The sequence below is a fragment of the Manihot esculenta genome, chromosome 4 (assembly GCF_001659605.2).
Source record: "Manihot esculenta cultivar AM560-2 chromosome 4, M.esculenta_v8, whole genome shotgun sequence".
Classification (NCBI taxonomy): Eukaryota; Viridiplantae; Streptophyta; class Magnoliopsida; order Malpighiales; family Euphorbiaceae; genus Manihot; species Manihot esculenta.
In genome coordinates this window covers 28,028,738-28,049,562 of record NC_035164.2, presented here as the reverse complement: position 1 = coordinate 28,049,562, position 20,825 = coordinate 28,028,738, and the positions used below count along the sequence as shown (strand labels likewise).

At 34.4% G+C, this 20,825-nt stretch overlaps 2 protein-coding genes across 2 annotated transcripts; one reads left to right on the top strand and one right to left on the bottom strand.

The window, feature by feature from the left end:
- Window positions 1-7,853: 7,853 nt before the first annotated feature.
- On the top strand, window positions 7,854-8,246 carry LOC110612609. The gene has a single exon (XM_021753387.1). It carries the CDS (start codon window positions 7,854-7,856, stop codon window positions 8,244-8,246), a length of 393 nt encoding a protein of 130 aa, XP_021609079.1.
- A 4,512-nt stretch (window positions 8,247-12,758) lies between these two features.
- On the bottom strand, window positions 12,759-18,593 carry LOC110614085 (triosephosphate isomerase, chloroplastic). Its single transcript, XM_021755558.2, has 9 exons — window positions 18,187-18,593; window positions 17,788-17,814; window positions 16,788-16,857; window positions 16,379-16,502; window positions 15,331-15,415; window positions 14,232-14,364; window positions 13,956-14,129; window positions 13,660-13,742; window positions 12,759-13,115 (listed from the first exon to the last, which is right to left on the bottom strand). The coding sequence occupies exons 1-9, from the start codon at window positions 18,391-18,393 to the stop codon at window positions 13,059-13,061; spliced, it is 960 nt and encodes a 319-aa protein (XP_021611250.1). The 5' UTR covers window positions 18,394-18,593; the 3' UTR covers window positions 12,759-13,058.
- Window positions 18,594-20,825: the final 2,232 nt, after the last annotated feature.

Genomic DNA, 20,825 nt, shown 5'->3' with positions numbered 1-20,825 from the left:
GCAGATGAGTACGGGCAGTGTAGTTCAGCCCGTAGCTTCAGCCGTACCACCAAGCAGTGGCAGAGGAAGAGGAAGAGGGGCAGCCTCTTCATCAGGGATGGGTTCCCGAGGTGCAGGTCCGTCAGCCCCAGCACGGATTTTCACCCTGACTCAGCAGGAGGCAGACACGTCGAACACAGTGGTGTCAGGTAATCTCATCATTGGGTGTTCAGAGGTGTATGCTTTAATGGACCCCGGTGCTTCTCACTCTTTCATTTCTTCTAGAGCTGCAGAGAGGTTGGGTCTGATAGTGTCTGAGTTAGAGTGTCCTCTATGGGTCAGTGGACCCAAATGTGATCCATCTTTGGCAGAGTCAGTCTGTCGGTTCAGTCCAGTGTGCATAGAGAGTAGATACCTTCCAGCTGACCTGGTGGTTCTAGAGTTGACAGATTTTGATGTCATTCTAGGGATGGATTGGTTATCTACGTATGATGCTACCCTGAACTGTAGAGACAAGGTAGTCAGTGTCAGAGACCAGGATGGATCAGAGTGTGTCTTCAGAGGAGACAGGAGAGGGACACCTAGGGGTTTGATATCAGCCCTCCAGGCTCGTAGAATGTTAAGGAAGGGGTGTCAGGGGTTCCTAGCTTATGTGAGAGAGCTAGACAGTCAGGTTAGGGAACCATCCTCAGTACCAGTTGTTCGAGACTTTCCAGATTTGTTTCCTGAAGAGCTTCCAGGATTGCCACCAGATAGGGAAATAGAGTTCGAGATTGAGTTGATGCCCAATGCTAGACCGATCTCTATTCCTCCCTACAGGATGGCACCAGCAGAGTTGCGAGAGTTGAAAGAGCAGTTACAGGATTTGGTAGCTAAGGGTTTCATCCGCCCGAGTACCTCACCCTGGGGTGCTCCAGTATTATTTGTCAGAAAGAAGGATGGACCTCTGAGACTTTGTGTCGACTACAGACAGTTGAACAAAGTCACTATCAAAAACAAGTATCCTTTACCCAGGATCGATGATCTATTCGACCAGCTGGCAGGAGCAGGTTGTTTTTCTAAAATAGATCTGAGATCCGGATACCACCAGTTGAAGATCAGGGAAGGAGATGTATCCAAGACTGCTTTCCGAACCAGATATGGGCATTATGAGTTCCTTGTGATGCCGTTCGGGTTGACTAACGCCCCTGCAGCATTCATGGATCTCATGAACAGGGTTTTCAGGGAGTACTTGGATCGTTTTGTGATCGTCTTTATTGATGATATCTGGGTGTACTCCAGGAATGCAGAGGACCATGCCCAGCATCTGAGGATAGTGCTGCAAACCTTGAGAGAGCATGGCTTGTATGCCAAGTTCTCCAAGTGTGAGTTCTGGTTAAGGAGCATTTCCTTTTTGGGACATGTTGTATCAGAGGACGGTATATCCGTAGATCCCAAAAAGGTAGAGGCAGTAGCCAACTGGCCTACACCCACTACGGTGACCGAGATCAAGAGTTTTCTGGGTTTGGCAGGCTACTATCGGAGGTTCGTTCAGGACTTTTCGAAGATAGCTGCTCCTATGACCAGACTGACCAGAAAGAATCAGAAGTTTGTGTGGTCAGAGGAATGTGAGGAAAGTTTTGCAGAGGTGAAGAGACGGTTAACTTCAGCACCAGTGTTAGCGCTGCCGATCAGTGATGAAGATTTCACAGTGTTCTGTGATGCATCCCGAGTGGGATTAGGTTGTGTGTTGATGCAGAATGATAGAGTGATAGCTTATGCTTCTAGACAGCTGAAGAAGCACGAGCTGAATTACCCGACACACGATCTGGAGATGGCAGCTGTTATCTTTGCACTTAAGATGTGGAGGCATTACCTCTATGGGGTAAAGTGTGAGATCTATACGGATCATAAGAGCCTGCAGCACATCTTAAGTCAGAGAGAGTTAAACTTGAGGCAGAGACGGTGGGTAGAATTGCTCAGTGATTATGATTGTAAGATCCAGTATCATCCGGGTAAGGCTAATGTTGTCGCTGATGCCTTAAGCCGAAAGTCACTTGGCAGTTTATCCCACATTGCAGTAGAGAGAAGACCGGTGGTGAAGGATTTCTACAAGCTCGTAGAAGAAGGGTTACAATTGCAGTTATCTGGTACGGGTGCTTTGATCGCACAGATGAGAGTGACACCAGGGGTTCTAGAGCAAGTGGCTCTGAAACAGCACGAAGACCCCGAGTTAGTGAAGATTGCCAGGACTGTTCAGTCGGGCAACAGTACAGAGTTCAGATTTGATAGTGAGGGGATTCTTCGGCACGGTAAGAGGTTATGTGTACCAGATGATAGCAGTTTGAAGGCAGACATTATGAGGGAAGCTCATAATGCGCGGTATAGCATTCACCCGGGAGCCACCAAGATGTATCAAGATCTGAGAAAGGTGTATTGGTGGCCAGCAATGAAGAGAGAAGTGGCACAGTTCGTGTCAGCCTGCGAGACATGTCAAAGGGTGAAGCTAGAGCACCAGAAGCCGGCTGGAATGCTTAACCCACTGCCGATCCCAGAATGGAAATGGGAGAACATAGCTATGGATTTTGTAGTGGGGTTACCGGCGACGTCTAACAGACTAGACTCCATATGGGTGATTGTGGATAGACTCACTAAATCTGCTCACTTCATTCCAGTCAGGAGTAACTACTCTGTGGACAAGTTGGCGCAGGTGTATGTAGACGAGATAGTAAGGTTGCATGGAGTTCCAGTGTCGATAGTATCAGATCGAGGACCTCAGTTCACCTCCAAGTTTTGGCGGAGTCTGCAAAATGAAATGGGCACAAGGTTGGATTTCAGCACTGCTTTCCATCCACAGACAGACGGTCAGTCTGAGAGGACCATCCAGACCATTGAAGATATGTTGAGAATGTGTGTGTTAGACTTTGGCGGTTCTTGGAGGCAGCATCTACCTTTGGTGGAGTTTGCCTACAACAACAGCCATCATGCTAGCATAGGGATGGCCCCTTATGAAGCTTTGTATGGGAGGAAGTGCCGAACACCTGTTTGCTGGGAAGAAGTAGGAGAGAAAACTCTTGCAGGGCCAGAGTTAGTTGAGATAACCAGCAAGTTAGTGCCTATCATCAGAGAGCGGATCAGAACAGCTGTAAGCAGACAGAAAAGTTATGCAGACATCCGTAGGAAGCAGATAGAGTTCCAGGAGGGGGATATGGTATTGCTTAAGGTGTCTCCGATGAAGGGAGTGGTTCGGTTTGGAAAGAAGGGTAAACTAGCCCCACGGTACATTGGTCCCTTTGAGATCTTGCAGAAGATCGGGCCTGTATCGTATAAGCTAGATTTACCGGCTTCTATGGAACGAATTCACCCGGTATTCCATGTTTCTATGTTGAGAAAGTTTGTGTCAGATCCAGAGAAGGTTCTTAGTGAACCTGAGGTGGAAATCTTAAGTGATCTCACCTATGTAGAGCAGCCAGTGCGGATCCTTGACACCCAGATCAGAAAGCTGAGAAACAAGGAGATACCAATGGTGAAAGTTTTGTGGAACCACCACAACCTAGAAGAGTGCACTTGGGAGACTCGGGAGTCCATGCTCCAGCAATACCCATATCTGTTTTGAGGTTAGTTTTCCCTTTTTCTATGTGTTTATGTTGTGTTAGGGACATTCGGGGACGAATGTTCTTAAGGGGGGGAGAATGTAATACCCGGCTCGAGTCCGGCATCGGAATTCCTGTAGTCCGGTGGAATCTCGGGTGTCGGAACCCTCGAGAAGGGTAATGCATATGTTTTCTAAAGTCTTTTCATTTGTTTTCATGGTTTGAAGGGTTAAAAGACTTGAGTTTTGAAAGAAAAGCAACAAGGGAGAAATGCAAAGGTTCGGCCGCCGAAGGTAACTTTCGGCCGCCGAACATTGCATGGTTGCGGCTTCACGTTCGGCTGCCGAAGGTGGTCTGGCCAGCCACCTATAAAAGGGCCAAGGGTCGGTGGAAGGAGGTTATTTCTCCTCCACTTGCAGCCAGAGGTGAGTTCCAGCCTCTCCTACGTTGACTTTCCTGTTTTCCATGATTTTCATCAAATCTTTCAAGAGTTTTAAGAGTTTTGGTGATTTATGAAGGTTTTGAGCAAAAGAACCAAGTTTTGAAGCTTGGAGCTTTGGAAGAGCTTTTCTTCATATCTCCACGTTAGGATCCTTCATCCTCAAGTTGTGTAAGAGGTAAGTGAAGATCCTGAGCTTCTTTGATGATTTTGAAAGGTTTTATGAAGTTTGTATGGGTAGTATGCATGTTTAGGTTTAGGTGAGGTTTTGGTGATTTGTGGTGTTCTAGCATGATTAAGTGTTATGTGCTATGTTTGTTTGGGGTTTTAGGATAGTTTTAGACCCCTTTGTGCATATATATGTGTATATGCTAGTTGGGAGTAGTTGCTATGCATGTTGGTAGGTTTTTGGGCAAAGTTTGCATGAAACAGAGCAGGGTTCTGCCCTTCGGGCAAAACCAGGTTCGGCCGCCGAAGGAAGGTTCGGCCGCCGAACCCTTTGTGGAGGCAGTTCGGCTGCCAAAGGTTGCCCCCGAAAGCTAGGCTTTCGGTTTAGAAAGGGACTTTCGGCCGCCGAAAGAGGGAGTTCGGCCGCCGAAAGTATGTGAGTTTCGTCTCTGGACGAGACCTTCGGCCGCCGAAGGTGCCGCCGAACATGCATGAGTTTCGTCTCTGGAGTGGGGTTTCGGCCGCCGAACCTGCCGCCGAAAGTGCCCTGTCCAGCTTCCTTTTGCATGTTTTATGTGATGGTTTGAGGATTGTTTAGAGGGGTTTTGGGGAGTTTCTTAGAGATGTTCTTGAGTGAGTTTAGTCCCTCATTTGAGTCCACCTGTGTAGGTACGGACCAGAGGAATCAGGGACATCAGCAGTGAGTTCAGTGTCAGAACCTGCAGAGTCAGTTCAGAGAGAACTACAGGTGAGTGGAATTTAACTTAATGTTTTAATATGAAAACTGATATTTTATCATGCTTCATGCATCATGAATATGCTTTAGGGTGAGTGCATTAGTGTACACAAAGATGATGCATTGCATTGATCCTTGTACTTGGCATTGCTCCTTGTACATTGCTTATGTGAGACGGCACGGACTTCGTGAGGATTCATTAGCCCTCAGAGGAAAGACCTGGAACAGCCTTACGAGGACCAGGCATAAAGACCTGGAACAGCCCTACGGGGACCAGGCAAATGGTACTTAGGTACCCCAGATGAGATAGAGGGAGTTTTGATCCGTCCGGCCGAGGTTATGTGATTATGTGTTGCATTCCATGAGAGCATGTTTTATCACCTGTATTTGCCTATTCTACTCACTGGGCTATTGTAGCTCATCCCTCTCTCCTAACTTCAGTTGTGCAGGTTCAGAGATCAGAGAGAACTCAGCAGGGTACAGGAAGAGTACAGAGTTTTGTAATAGCTAGTGTGGACATGTATTTGGACAGAGATAATGTATATGTACAGTGTATAGAATGGTGCTTGATTTATAAGACTTGTAATCCCTTGGAGTCACATGATCAGTTTATGTATGTTTCTTTATTGTTGTATGTTTATGAGTAAAACCAGGCTTAACATTATGAGCTTGATCCGCCTAGAGCCATGAGGAGCTCTAGTAGGGATTAGTAGAGCACAGAGAGAGTGCATGCACAGGTTAAGCCTTGGACTAAAGAAAAGTTTTATGGTTTTACAGAAAATGTATGATCATGTATGGGAGTTCACAGGTCTACAGACAGGATAGCAGGCTTACTACGGGTCCCGGCGACCTTAAGTCGATCTGGATCCTAGTGCCGGTGGCAGTTCGGTTTCCGGGCTGTTACAATTTTATTTATCACGTAATAATTACCATTATTAACAAGTCAGTCTCTCGATTTTAAAAAATCTATTAAAACATTTTTATCTTTTTTCTTCGTCAACGAAATCATTCTTCCATTTATTTCTGCCATTAAAAATATAGCAAAAAACAAATTCTTACCCTTCTTCTTCTTGTTGTTGGAGTAATCGTCTGGCCGTTCATTAATCCGATCATTTTACAATAATTACCTAACTTGGTCATCTTGGAGTGATCGTTTGATCGTCCATTAATTCCAATCCGGTCATTTTTAGAATAGTTGTCAGACCTGGTCATCTTAAAGTGATCGTCCAACCTGATTTATTGGAGTCATCATCCGACCGGTTAATTGATTGTAATTGGAGTGATTTGGCCTGGTCTTGGATGGTCATCTGACTTGATCTTCTGGAATGATTATTCGACCTGTCCGATCTTCGTTTGACTTTGATTGGTCGTCCGACCTGATCTTTTAGAATAGTCGTTTGACTTGTCCGACTTTCATATGATCTTGAATGACCGTTCGACTTTTGGAACGGTCGTCGTACCTTTTATTTATTACGTAACAATTGTCATTATTAACGAGTCAGTCTCTTAGTTTTGAGAAATCTATTAAAACTTCTTATTCTTCTTCGCTTCTTCTTCTTCTTTAAGAGGAGGAGGAGGGACTATTTCGTTGACGGAGAGAAAATATAAAAATATTTTAATAAATTTTTGAAAAGATAAAATGTTTTAATAAATTTTCAAAAATGTAAGCGCTGACTTGTTAATAATTACAATATTAATGGACTAAATAAAAATTTTTATTTGAGGATAAAATTAGATTTTAAAAATTTTTTCTCTCATTATTCACCTATTTTTAATGAAAAAGATAACATAATGAAGAGAACGTAATAATTATTTTATTGATGAAGAGAATATTTTATTGACGAAAAAAAAAAAGATAAACACATTTTAATAAATTTCTGAAAATATAGGAATTGTTTTATAATAATAACAATATTAAAAACTAAATAGTAATCTTAAAAAAAAATCGAAGGCTAATGAGTAGGGGTGAACATTCGGTCGGTTAGATTTAAAATCGAACTGAACCGAATAAATTGAAAATCAAAATTTTAGTATTTATAAAAATCAAATCGAACTGATTTCTATCAGAAATAGAACTAAACCGGTCTGATTTGATTCAATCTGGTTCGGTTTGATCGGTTTCAATTTTTAATAGATTTTTTATTTTTTACACTTTATTTTTAATATTTTAAAATTTAATTAAAATATTTTAATTTTAATATAATTTAATATGTTCGTTCGATTTTTTTAATTTTTTTATTAAAATTAAATCGAATCAAAATAATCAAAATTTTTGAAATTAAAAATTAAACCGAAATAAATAAAAAATTAAACTGAACTTTTAAATTAATTTAGTTTTATCGATTTTTTTAATTTGAATCGTATATGTGTTGACGAAGAGAACAAAATCATTTCAAAAAATAAAATAATAAAATCAAAGCTCGCAATCAATTTAGAACATGGACCAAATTAAACTTAAACCAATCAAATTTAAGTTCAAGACCTTTGATCTAGGGTGAGGGATTTAGTTTTTTTATTTATGTACTCAGGAAATATTTTATTTTACTTTATTTTAAATAACTCCTGAAAAATAATTTATATTGTTTTACCATGATGTAATGTAAAATATTAAACTTTATTTTAGTATTTATTCAACAAATTTTTATAGCTAGCATTGATAAAAAGACAAAAAAAATCTCTCATTGGTGTTAATAGTCTAAACTTTACCTTTAAGTACTCAACCACTAAAGCTAAATTTGATTACTGGGCCTAACAAATCTGAAGTCTGCATAATCACCACCGCCAGATCATTTGACCAATTGACTAAACAACAAAATCAAGAAATCAACGGTTAAAATAACTTAGTTCAATAGTCATTACCATACCTTAGCACAAATTTTGCTATAAATAAAGAGAGCCTGCAGTTCTTAAAGGCCTCTCGAGCCATGATAATTTGTAATAAGCCTTGCAAGCCAAGAAAATGAGCTACTACTACTATGGCAGAAGAAGCAACTCAATCTTTGAGGCCTTCACTCTCGATCCTCTGCCATACCCAGTTCTTCTAATCTTGGCTGTCATCTCAATCTTTCTTGGCATATCATGGTACTTCAGCTACGAAGAAATTGTGGAGACTGCAAAGCTGCAAATGAACTTGTTGCTTTTGGCCACACCTCTACTGTTGCTCTTCCTCGTCCGTTGGCTGTCGTCTATGGAGAATCCTGACATGTTGTTTGCTAAATCACCGTGGGAATGGAAAAGGCGGACCTACCACCGTCCACCGGAGGGAAGCTCACCGTGGGGTGTGGCTGCTTTGATTGTGTTGCTGCTTGTTTTGGTGCAATTCCAGTCTGCCTTTCTTGATAGCTGGTTTTGACACTGTATATGCTCTTTCTGGGTCTGGTTTTCAAGAATTTGGATTTTGGGTTTTGTGTTCATAAGATAGACAGTTTAAATATAGAGAGTTTGTTTTTTTTTTTGATGGATTAAGCTGTATGATTGGAGTTTGCTGCCTTTGTTTGATATGGTTCTGTGAGATTTTAGTGAAGGGTATCTTTATTTATTTATTTTTGGCTATCTCTAATTCATTTTCTTTTCTGATTGCAAATGTTTACCCTGTTTGGATGCAGAGGAAATTATGGTAATATGAAGAAATCATATAGTCAGGGTAAGATTAGTATTTCTTTTCTTGGATATCTATCGTGAAGAATAATTTTGGATTCACAGAACTTCCTAATTTATTTCCTTGTGCTGTATGTCTTCTAATGATTATTAACAGAACCTTGAAAATTAATTAATTAATCACAAAGGAAGTAGTGAAGTTTTTTATGTTGATTTTGAAGCTGCTGCTGCTGCTTTTTTAGGCACTAACCAACCCTTGCTTAATTGTTTATGGCTAATAATTGTTTTAAAAGTCAAGTCATCGCTCCATTTACAAGGTGCCATTGGTCAGATTTGTATCACATCAAAAAAAAATAAAAGGTAATTTTCATAATTCACCGAATAGTCGAATCGACCGGTTAAGAAAAAAACATACTTTAAACGGGTATTTATTTTATCATAAAGTTTCAATTTCATTTAAAAAAAAAGTCAAATCACACTTATTTTAACAGTAATTAATTTATAGAGAACCCTAATTAATTTATAGATTTTGATTTAGTGTAATACATTTGTTAAAGTGCGGTTTATTATTGTTGAAATAACTATTATGCCCTTTGTTCCATAGAATATCATAAATTCAATTTCAAGCCACATGGTCTCCCTAGAAACTAAACTATACTGCATCAAGCAAAGACTGCAATCCTTCGCCAACGATTTCTTGCAAGAAGGATTGCTTCTTTCTCATGGTTCTCAAGCGATCAAAGGGCGACTACTGTTGAGCATTACCTAACAAGAAGAGATTGCCAGAGATAATAATTTCTACAAATCCTGAGTATTACCCATGACCCAAGAACCCTTCTCACTCACATGCCGCAAACTGCGGATAGGACAAGATTGGTAACAGTCTTCTCATAGTGCTTATGACAACAAAGGAGAAATCTGTGATGTTCAATGCCTGAAGCTTTACCAAGTAGATGATTACAATAAACTTGATGTCTTGTGGTCCCAAGTAAGAGGCAGCCTTTAATGGAGATGGACTGCAGCTTGGGCAAAATTCCCAATAGCTTGCAAGTCTTCGTTACCTATGCTTCGACAAAATTAAACATTCAAATTCAAAGCAATCAAGTTAGAGCAGTTCTCAGCGATTGTAATGAAACCCTAGTTGGAAATTGATTTACAATTGCAAAGGACAAGCTTTTCCAACAAATGGCATTCTTTGGCCACCTAGAGTCATCCTCAATGGAAGGAACATCTCACAAAGAGAGTTACAAGGAGAGGGACCGAAGCCAAACTTGTCCACTCAAGCCAAACCAAACTTGCACTACTGAATCCTGGAAGAAATCACGTTGCCATGTTTTTTAGTAGCTTGTGTATGGATGGTGGGGCATGCTTTTGTAAGCTTGACTGTGCTACAAGTTTTTCCCGTGAAGATGCAGTGAAAAAAAAAATTTGAGGAGAAGAACCCATTCCTGCTTAATTGAGTAGTGACTGTGGTCCAATGTTAATGAAGCCTGGAACCATTAGAATTTAGAACTGACTGTGGGCTCATCTCCTACATTGATCGCTTAATACTTTCGGCATTTTCAATTTGGTTGCTTGTCAGGATAAAGCTAAAAGAACAAAAATTGAAATTATGGAAAAATCTTAAGCATAAAAATTAAAATTTTCATATTTAATTATATTCTATAGGCTACTTTGCTTTCGACAGCAGGTTACAAAGGTAGGAAAGGGAACATTTTCTTCCAACACAATGCTCCATTACAATGCCTGTAGTTTTTCTTTTCAAAATAAAAAAACATATATAATTTAATCTGATCTAAGAGGTCCAAACCATTTAGAATGAAAGGTAGATTGGTAAGAAAGCAAAACAAGAAGCACAGCCACAAAGATGGCAATAACCCAAGGCGAAGATCCCCCATGAGCCGAACGACTCCGATGATGTTGTGGCTGCCGGGGCCGAAAGTAAAGCATCCAGTCAGTGGAATAAGAAGCTATCAAGAAAATAAGCAAAATAGGCAGCAAGAAAAGAAACAGCTGAAAGTTGATGGCTGTTTGGTGGAACTGGGCCTTGTAACCTGTGTATTGAGAGAGCCACAACAGGAGAATAACTATGAAGAAAATGGTGAGCAATGGAGGTGGTGGTGGTGTAGACATGGAAGCCAAAGTCTGGCTTGCCCACCCATGTTTCCACTGTGGACCCCTTCTTTTTGGATGGAACCACTCCATGTTTTTTCCCAATTGATTTCAAGATTGAGTGAATTTTGTGCAAGATGTGATTAGGGTGGATTTGCTTTAATATTTAGTCCTTAGAGAATATATGCTTTGAGTGAGGAAATCTCCTTAGTAGACTTTTTTGTTAGGCTAATGAGCACTCTTAAAGCTTGATTCTAAGTTCTTATTTTTCTCGCATAAAATGTGATGAGAAAAAGAGTGATATTAAAGATTTGTTTGCATATTTTTTTAAATTCAGAGAAAAAAGATTAAGATTTGCACTTTTCTTCTAATCTTTTATTTAAGCAAATATATTATTAATCATACAAGAAAAAAAAATATTTACAATTGCCCGACAAATGACTCAAAAAAAAAAAACTAAAATTTGCACCCAAAATAGCGATTTGAGTTTAATTAAATTATAAAAAAATATAATTAATTAGTATTTTTTAAAAAAGAATATATATAATTTTATATAAATATCCTATTTTATTAATTTATTTTGCCACATGGACAACGGTTGTTTTGATAAATTTTTAATAAAAAAAAGTAAAATTTAACTGAAATTGAAATAAATTTGAAACAGAGTTTGAATATCTTAAATATGTATACATATAGGGATAACACAAAATACAATACATATAAAAAATTCATTATACTTCAATATTAATTAAATTAATAATTTAAATATTAAAATTTATTTCGAGTAAGGTACCGATAAAATTAAATGCAGAGTATTTAAATTCATTCTAAATCTAATTATATATATATATATATATATATATATATATATATATATATATATATATATTTTTTTTTTTTTTTCGTTTATACTCATCCTGAACCATTTTCTACTATTGCTGATATTATATGAATCTGATTATTTTTATATTTTTACTAAAAAGTGTAAACTCATATTCAGAATATGAAAAAATATTGGTGAAAAATTATATACTTAAAAATAATTAAATAAAAATAATACTACAATTCCATTTCACATGTTAATTTTATTAAGTAAATCATAAAAGGGTATGACATATAAATTAAAATTCAAGTTAATTATAGTCATGAAAAAATCTTAATTACCACAACGTGAATAAAAACAAATTAAAAACTTTAACCATAAGTTTTAAATAAAATAAATGTTGAATATGTAATTTGACCCTTAAATTTTATATAAAAAGGTCAGTTAGGCAAATTAACCTTTTTATTAATGTAAGTTATATATACTCTAAATTTCAAGGGTTAAATAATTATATATTATAAAATTTCACAATTTATTAGTTATGTTTATAAATTTTAGGAGTTAAAATAGTGAAACTTTTATAAATATCAGGTATTAAAAGCTAAAAATAAAAATATCAAGTTAATTATCTTTTTTTTTTTTATAAAGGTAAAAGGCTACATCATGTATTTGACATAAAATAAATTAGTTAGAGAACATATGGATATCCAATGAGTTTGGATAGTAAATATCCTAGTGTTGAACTCTTGCAACGAGTATAATCTTTTAAACCTCATTCAGTCCAAAGCTTTAAACCTCATTTAGTCCAAATCCGTCCTAAAACTTGTTCAAATCTATCCCATTAAGATTTAGAAGAGTTAGATATCCAAAATACCTACTCAGCTGTCATTCATATCTGTATTTTAGATTGAGAATACAAATGCGTATACATTGAATAGAGAAACTAATTAACTGAATAGAACTAAACTAAATATTTCAATTAGATTCTATTCATTTTATTTATTACTTAGAATTGGTTGTCCTTTCGAAAGAAGTTTAAACTTTTAGCTCACGAGATTGGATGAGAAAATTCTTCTTCGCATGGGGAAAAAGAAAACACTACAGTTGCATATGCATTTCCATTTTCCAATATGTAAAGGTCCGTTAAGTGCTTTTCTGATTCCTCAAACTCGATACCAAACAAACTCAGTCACATCTGCGAACTAATTTCCATTTCAGCTAATTCCCCGAGAAATACTAAATACTAAAAGTAAGCAATAAGCACTTGCACAAGCTAAAGATAGGGAACCAATCCATGCACGACCATTCCCTCATTTTATGATATGCCCCATGTGAATGCTAATAAGATTTTTTTTTTTAATTTTTTGTATTCAGAATAACATACTTCATCAAGTAAGCTTCTTGTCACAAAAAGACTGTTTCACAGAGATTATTACATGATTCATAGTATAGCAGTTCCATTTTACAAACATTGATACAAGTGAACAGATTATTTCTTTCTTCTGGGAAATTAATAAAAATGGATTAATACACCTAATAAGGACTAGCTCATATGTTGATCGTGATAAGCTTCAAACTGATGTATCCGCTGTATGTCCTTTGTTTGTTTGAGTCGCCAAGACTAGTGCATAATCAAGCAGCAACTTTCTTGCTTGTTACAGAATTGATAATAGTTGCAAATTCAGGGCCCTACATTACAAGCATTTTAGTCATCCAGCAACCCCAATACATTAAAGATTGAAACTATGCCGAGGCCTTTCACAACCAGAGCAGAAATATTTGGGCATTTTACAGCATAGTCCCTGAAGTTTGCTACTTTTTTAATAGTAAACAATTTAGTCCCCAAATTTTTATTTTGTTAACAGAATAGTCCTTCTGTTAATTTTGTTCTTAGTCAACTCTTAATGGAAGAAGTCAACTCAAATTAAAAGGACTAAATTGTTATAAATAGTAAAACTATAAAGACTAAATTGTTGCATATTATTAAAATTAAGGGGACTAAACTATTATAAAAAGCGAAATCAGAAGGACTAAAATGTTATATTCTAACAATGAATTTTTAATAGGACCATTTTGTTAACAGAATGAAACCTCGATGACTAAATTGTTTTTCATTAAAATGGCATGGACTAAGTTGGGTTTTATTAAACTTCAAGGACTATATTATAAATTACCCTAAATATTTCAACAGTCCTGAAATCTTGAAGCAAACAATAATAGCAGGATAGTATACCTTTAAGGATGCACCGCCAACAAGAAAACCATCAATATCCTCTTGCTTTGCAAGTTCAGCACAATTGCCTCCATTTACAGATCCTAATAAGGCAACTCAGATGTATGAGATTATAAGTGGAAGCTAACAAGACATAGAGAACCATAATATTCCAAAATCCTTCCTAGATGCAGGGTTCATAGATTATTCTGTCTATTTGTAGAAAGAAAAAGTGAACTGAGTATTTTCCTTTTGTCTAGTAAACATTGCAGAGGAAGAAAGAAAAAAGCACTTCACATTGTAGACACGTAAAGTACCTCCGTAGATGATACGTGTTTTGGATGCAACTTCTTCTGAGACACTCTTTTTAAGCCAGTCACGGACAGCTGCATGCACTTCCTGAGCTTGCACAGGTGTGGCCACTTTTCCCGTCCCAATAGCCCATACAGGCTCATATGCAATAACTATATTATCCCAACTGGGCACAGCATCTACAAATAATGATATTAGTGATTTAAGGACATGTCTCTTCTCTTTCACAATGCATGTACGATTCACTTTGTATGTCGAAAGAAACAAAAATCAGCAATTACCTGCAAATGCCTTCAACTGTTCAAAACAAACATCAAAGGTTTTCCCTGCCTCTCTTTCTTCTAAAAGTTCACCAATACAAGCCATCACACCCAGACCCTGGCTCAAGGCATAAGCAGCCTTCTTTCCTATAAACTGAAACAAGAAAACAACTTCAGTCAAAATAAATCCAAATAATTAAACAAAAAACAATGCATAATCTCTTATGTGTGGAAGATCTAACAGAAACTTAAACAATAGGAGAAGTTTAGTTAGTTGTTGCCAGCTGTAGATGGTTGTAACTGTTAAACAAATGTAATGATAATGTAATTAATATCAGACTAGCTGATCATGAAAAAAAAAAAACAACAAATTCAAATAATTGGGGAAGGGTAGTTAAATTTTATAATTATGCTAACTAGCTTAAGCCAGCTGTAGAAAGTTGTAATAGTTAAGGAAAAGTGATAATATAATCCATAACATACAAGGTGACCTACTTAAGCTAGCAGATTGTATCATTCTGGTAGGGAAGATCAATTACATTTTTCTCTCTCTACAGGATTCTCTCTTCTCTTCTCTTCTCTTCTCTTCTGTATCTAGTTCCAGTTCCTGTTCATTGAACTTCCATATTCCCTGGTACAAATAGAATTTCTGCCATTGAATTTGTCCTCTTCTCTATCTACTTACATCAATCAAACACATGGTTTTGATGCATCACTAATAAGCACAACAGATAAAACTCCAATTTGTAATACAAAAATTGTGTCTTTGAATTTGTGTTAACGATGTTATCATTTCCAAATTCTTGCAAACATTTAGACAACTTTTTTTGTGTTGACTAATAAAATTTAATATCCTAGTTTCAATTATACAACTAAATTAGCAAATTTTACTAGGATGTCAAGTCAAAATTTTGGTGGAAATTCTACCAAAATCCAGTAACAGTGATAGCATTGAAACTAAGTCAAAGGTGAATGATTTTGCTGCAGCAAATTGAATTTAGTGACTATATTGATATTCAGTGATAACTTAACTGAACAAAATGACAATAAGCCACAAGACAACAATCTACTCATTCAAACCTCTCAAAAACATAATACTTTTAGCTTCTAATATTTTCACCTCATTGTCTTCACCAATTATATGTCTGCGTTCAGAATGCCCAAGAATGACCCACTTGCAGCCAATATCTTTCAGTTGTTCCGCGCTGAAAATAGAGTATAACAATTATATGAAAAAAAATTCAGGAGAAGAGAAACAACGGATAAGCCTCATGCATGAGTTAATTTACGAGAGTAAGACACACCATAGTTTCTTAACCTGGATATCCTAATCCACACATGTAAAGCACTAAAGCAAAGCAAGGGTGGAGTATTGGAGTCGTTGCATTTGAAACTAACTACAACCCACTGCTTATCGTCTAAGAACAATAAAATTAGACTTGTGTTTGGCTGCATATGGTGAAAACTCTGGCATCAACAGTAAACTAATGGCATTTTGCACCTAAGCAATAGCATATATCCTCCAACCATAAACAATAGAAAGTGCTTGTGTATTAGTCAAAGTTACAAGAGAATAAGTGGGAAACAGAACATGCAATTAACTACTATCTGGTTCACATAAGCTACAGATATAATGGTATTTGAGTTTCTTAGATCAGACATTACAAAAGGAAAAACTAGAATGAGATATCATTTCAAAGGCACACACAAATTAGAACGGAACCAAAGAACAGTTTTGAAAAGCCAAGCAGGGTGATCTTATTTCCTTCAATAAATAAGTCTAAACTCAATACAAATATAGTTTGACCCTTTAAAGATAAACACAAACATAGAGGGGGAAAAAGAAAATTAAAAATTAAAAAAGGATCAGGCTGCAATATATCACTCACATTTTCTTCTACCATCTAGTAAACTATTCAATACAGCAACAAATATTAACTTTTAGGTAAGCTGAAGTTTTCATGCTTCAAGCTACATAGTTTTGTCACCTTAAGATACAGCAGAGAGAAAACAAGGAAAGGAATAAAATAATTTAAGGATTATTAAATCAATACCAAAATCTATTGCTATGACTCATATCTAAATGAAAATCATGTGAAGGGTTTGAAAATTAATACCAATTGTCATAGCTATGCCAAAGAGGAACTAAAAAGGGAAATGAAACCAACCTAATTTCTCCTGTGAATGCCCCACCTTTTCCAACCCATGAGTTTTGAGCAGAAATCTCAATTCTATCTGTTAATGAAGCCTTCAACTGATCTATGTAAAGAAAGGGAGGCGCTACAACAACATCTGCCCATTCACAGGTAAAAAGGAAAAGGTAAGAACAATACAGTATTTGGATTTTTTTTTCCTAAAAACGAGATAAAATAGGAATAAAGCTCCAAGTGTAGAGTTCCCTTTTCTATAAGGATATAGAGCATTGTGAAGTTTGGACATTACACAATCAACCATGTCAAACTAGAATACGCTGCATGACAAGCATATCTTGTATAGCACGAGATTATTCACAAAAATAGAAAACTTAATGGAAATCAGAAAATGAGACACCAGAACTAGAGAAAAATATTATCTCACCTACATCGGTCTCCAATTTTGCATCATTCAGGTCAGAAACAAGCTTAGTGATAGATTCTTTCGTCCCATTCTGGAAACCGTAAAAATAAAGTAATTAGAGAAACCAAAGAGAAGAAATGAAAGGATACAATAGCTATCCAGCCGCACTATCCACTACCCACACCAAGATGCTAACAAAAAGAAAAGACAGAAAGCTAAAGACCTTCTCAGAACCCAGGAAAAACTAAAGTTGAGAAATGTACATAAAAGTAACCGCACTATAATTTAAATGGCATGACCAAAAAAAAAAAAGAATCATCAGAACTTGTTAAAAGGTTGAGGCAGTGTCCAGAGAATAAATAGTTCATAATAATAAAGCTTACAAAAAGGAAATAATGCCAATCGTTGCAATAACACAGATGAAAAGTGTATAGTTAAACGTTTAAACAGAAGAAACCCACACTGACAGCAATAACAATATAAAGAACAGGAACGCATCTGAATAACCAGCATAAACTTCAAATTTTTCATAACTTATGTGGCAATGGAGATATTATCAATTCAATCAAAAAACACTTCACCAAATCTCGCAAATTTATGAATACATCAGTGAGAAAGGTTACGAGGTCATTAACAGTGAATGCAAAGAGCGTAATTTTCAAAGTGTAAAGAAATATTCCCAATAAAGGTCAAAAACATACACTTGCAGATTTAAAATGTGTTCTAAATAAATAACTGCATCTTCTTCTTATTTTACTAGATCTAACACAAGATTATCATCTTTCATTGTGTCAACTTAGATGGGTCCGACAATACTTTTGTTCAAAGGCATGTTATAATGGTCTAGCAACACTTTTGTTCAAGGTCAAGTTCAGTCAAGAATTACACAAGTTAATGAGGAAACAATACGCTAGAAGTAACAATGATAGTGATAAAGTAAATATATATATATATATATATATATATAAACCAAATGAAACAAGTTGAAATGATTGAATCAGTGAGGAACAAAGATACTTACACACTTCCAATTCCCCCCAACAAAGAACTGCAAGCAGAGCAAAGAGAAATACCAATTAATAAATGGCATGTCAAAAAAGCCAAAAAAAAAAAAAAAAAAAAAAAACACAACTAAAGAAACAAAGCAACCAATCTTGAAAGATCTGGCTGCTTGTAAACCACAGTTTTAAGCAAATTACTTTCACTTTCCAAGCAAACACAAAATAACTAAATAACGGTAAAGTTCCAATTATATTAGATCTACTATATTCATTACCGGTTTCTTCACAATGTCCACAGTAAACAAGCAAAAGAACAAAGATTAACTACACAGAAAGCAATAACCAAAATAAGACTAAACAGTATTTGAAAGCATTGAAACAAGATCCAGGAGAGATACATTACAAAAGAAAGAACGCACCGTTCCTGTGCCGGCCATGGCGACGATTTGTCTGGAAGTTTTACGAGGAGAAGAAAAGCGGAGTTGAGAATTGAAATGATGGAGAAAGGAAGAGTTAGATTTCGTGGCGTCGAGCTTAGTGCATAAACGGCGGAGACCAGAGAACTGAGGAGCGGGACATGAGATAGTTGATTTGGGGCCGGAGAGAGATGTAGAGAGCATCGCCATGGTTGAATTGGCTGTGACTTATTCACTTTCTCTACTGTGGTCTGTGTGGGAGAATGGAAATGGGAGAAGAAGCTGTGGGTGTTGTTGCGTTCGTATGTGTGTGTTAGGTTAATCGAAAGGGACTGGGCGGCTGGATCAGGTTCACGCGAGTCTCCTTCGCGTCACACGCACGGTCAAAAACGATGATTTCCTGATATCCAGACCACTGGGTCTCTTGGTCCTTCCGTTTCGTGTCCTAAAATTTTACTGGTTTCCTCTCCTTTGTTTTTTTGAAAAAAAAAAACAAACAAACTGACAAACTAATTAACTAACTGTTTTAGCTTAGCCACAAACAATATACTTTCACTTGAAAAAATACCGAATTGATTCTGAATTTACTTCTATCGTTATTTATCTATTTATTTATATTAATTTAATTTAAAATGTCTATAAATTTTAATTTTAAAATTATTATTTACTTTTTATTTTATTAAAAAATCTATTAATTAATTTATCAATTTTAAAAACTATATTAAAATATTTCTAAAATTTTAAAAGTCTAAAAATTAACTTTTTATTAATTTTAACTATTAAATATTATAAAAAATTAAAATATTTTCAAATAAAAAAATTAATAAACTTTTTATAAAATTAAGCGAATAACTAATAATTTTTTTAAATTATATAAATTAAATAATAAAATATTTATTAATTAAAAATAATGTCTAATTAATAATTTTTTAAAAATTTTATAAACATTGTAATATGTTTTTTAAAATTAAAAATTTAATTAATAAATTTTTCTATAATATAAAAATTAAATAGTAAATGTTACATTAAAAAATACATTTACTCACATTAAAAAAATTAATTTATATAAATTATCTCACCACTCTATTAACATCTCATCCCTAATTACTCTATTATTTTTTTATGAATCAATTTATGAAAAATATTTTATACGAAGTAACATATATTTATTTATGTAACATCTCCTATCTTGTTAAAATGTAGACATAATGTAGACAGAATAAAAATTACTGTAAATTATATTTTTTTAAATATTTTAAAATTAAATCTTTTTTTTATATATAATTCTATAAAAAAGTAAAGTAAATATAATATTTTAAATTAAAATTTTCACAGAATTTTCTCTATTTTATAAACATTTCAATCTGTAGTATATATAAAAAATATATTTATAATTATACTGTAATTTGATATCTTACTATTTTTTAATTTAATATATATTTTATAACAATACCGTTCCTTATTTTTTTATAATTATCGTTACATTTAAAAAGTTTAACTCTTTTTCTTTATTAATGCATAATTATTATCTTAATTTATATAATTTTTATAACCCATTTTATTTAATATATATATATATGTTAAAATATAACTATATAGTGACTCGAAAACTCAAAATAATGAATTATAATAGTTCATGTTGATCTCTGACCACTCCTGAAGTGATTATTTTATTTATAATCTATATAAAATAAAAAAATCAGTATGCCGAATTAATACTCAGGAGTGCTTTAAATAAATAATAAAATAAAATAAATATATTCATATATATATATATATATATTTATATATATATATATATATATATATATATATATATATAATTAAGTAAACGATTATAAGAACCGCAATTATAAAACTTTTTAATTAACATGATATAAAGCACTCATATTCATGATTGATAAAATTTTAAATTAAATATTTAATACATTTTCATTAAGTTTTACAAGAGCCTTACATTGCTAACAAAGAAAAATAAATTACCCTAAGATAATAACCGAAAAAAAAGCATGAAATAGCAGCGTTAATTTATATTTATATATAAAATTTTAAATTTTGAAAACTAAAATTAAATAGTGTTAAAATTTATTGTCATTGTAGCTAAAGGATTAAAATTATAATACATGAAATTTTATGTGATTAATAAAATAGAATATAAAATGAATATTTTATTTAAACAATGTTGTTTTTTGTCAATATTATTATTTACATTTCATTCACACTTTATGTACATATCATAAATTAATAAAAAATTTAGAATATGAAAAAAATAAAATTTTATTTTATTAGTATTATTGATATAAAATAAAAAATTTTGTATATGAGTAATTAGCATATAGTCTGTAACGTTGTTGAATATAAATGTTTAATGAAATATTTTAACATATAAAAATTACATATGATATATTATGTTAATTTTATTTTATTTTTAATAAGTATTTATTATTATATACAATAAATATAAAATATATATTTATTTTTAGTATGAAATTTAAATTAAATAAATGTATATTTATTAATAAAAAATAACCATTATTTTATTAATAAAATTAAATGTTTTGAATATAAATGTGAAATAATTTAGTTTTTTTTTTTTCCAAAATTTTCTTATTTTTAAATAAACTATAATCGGAGCCGTTGGT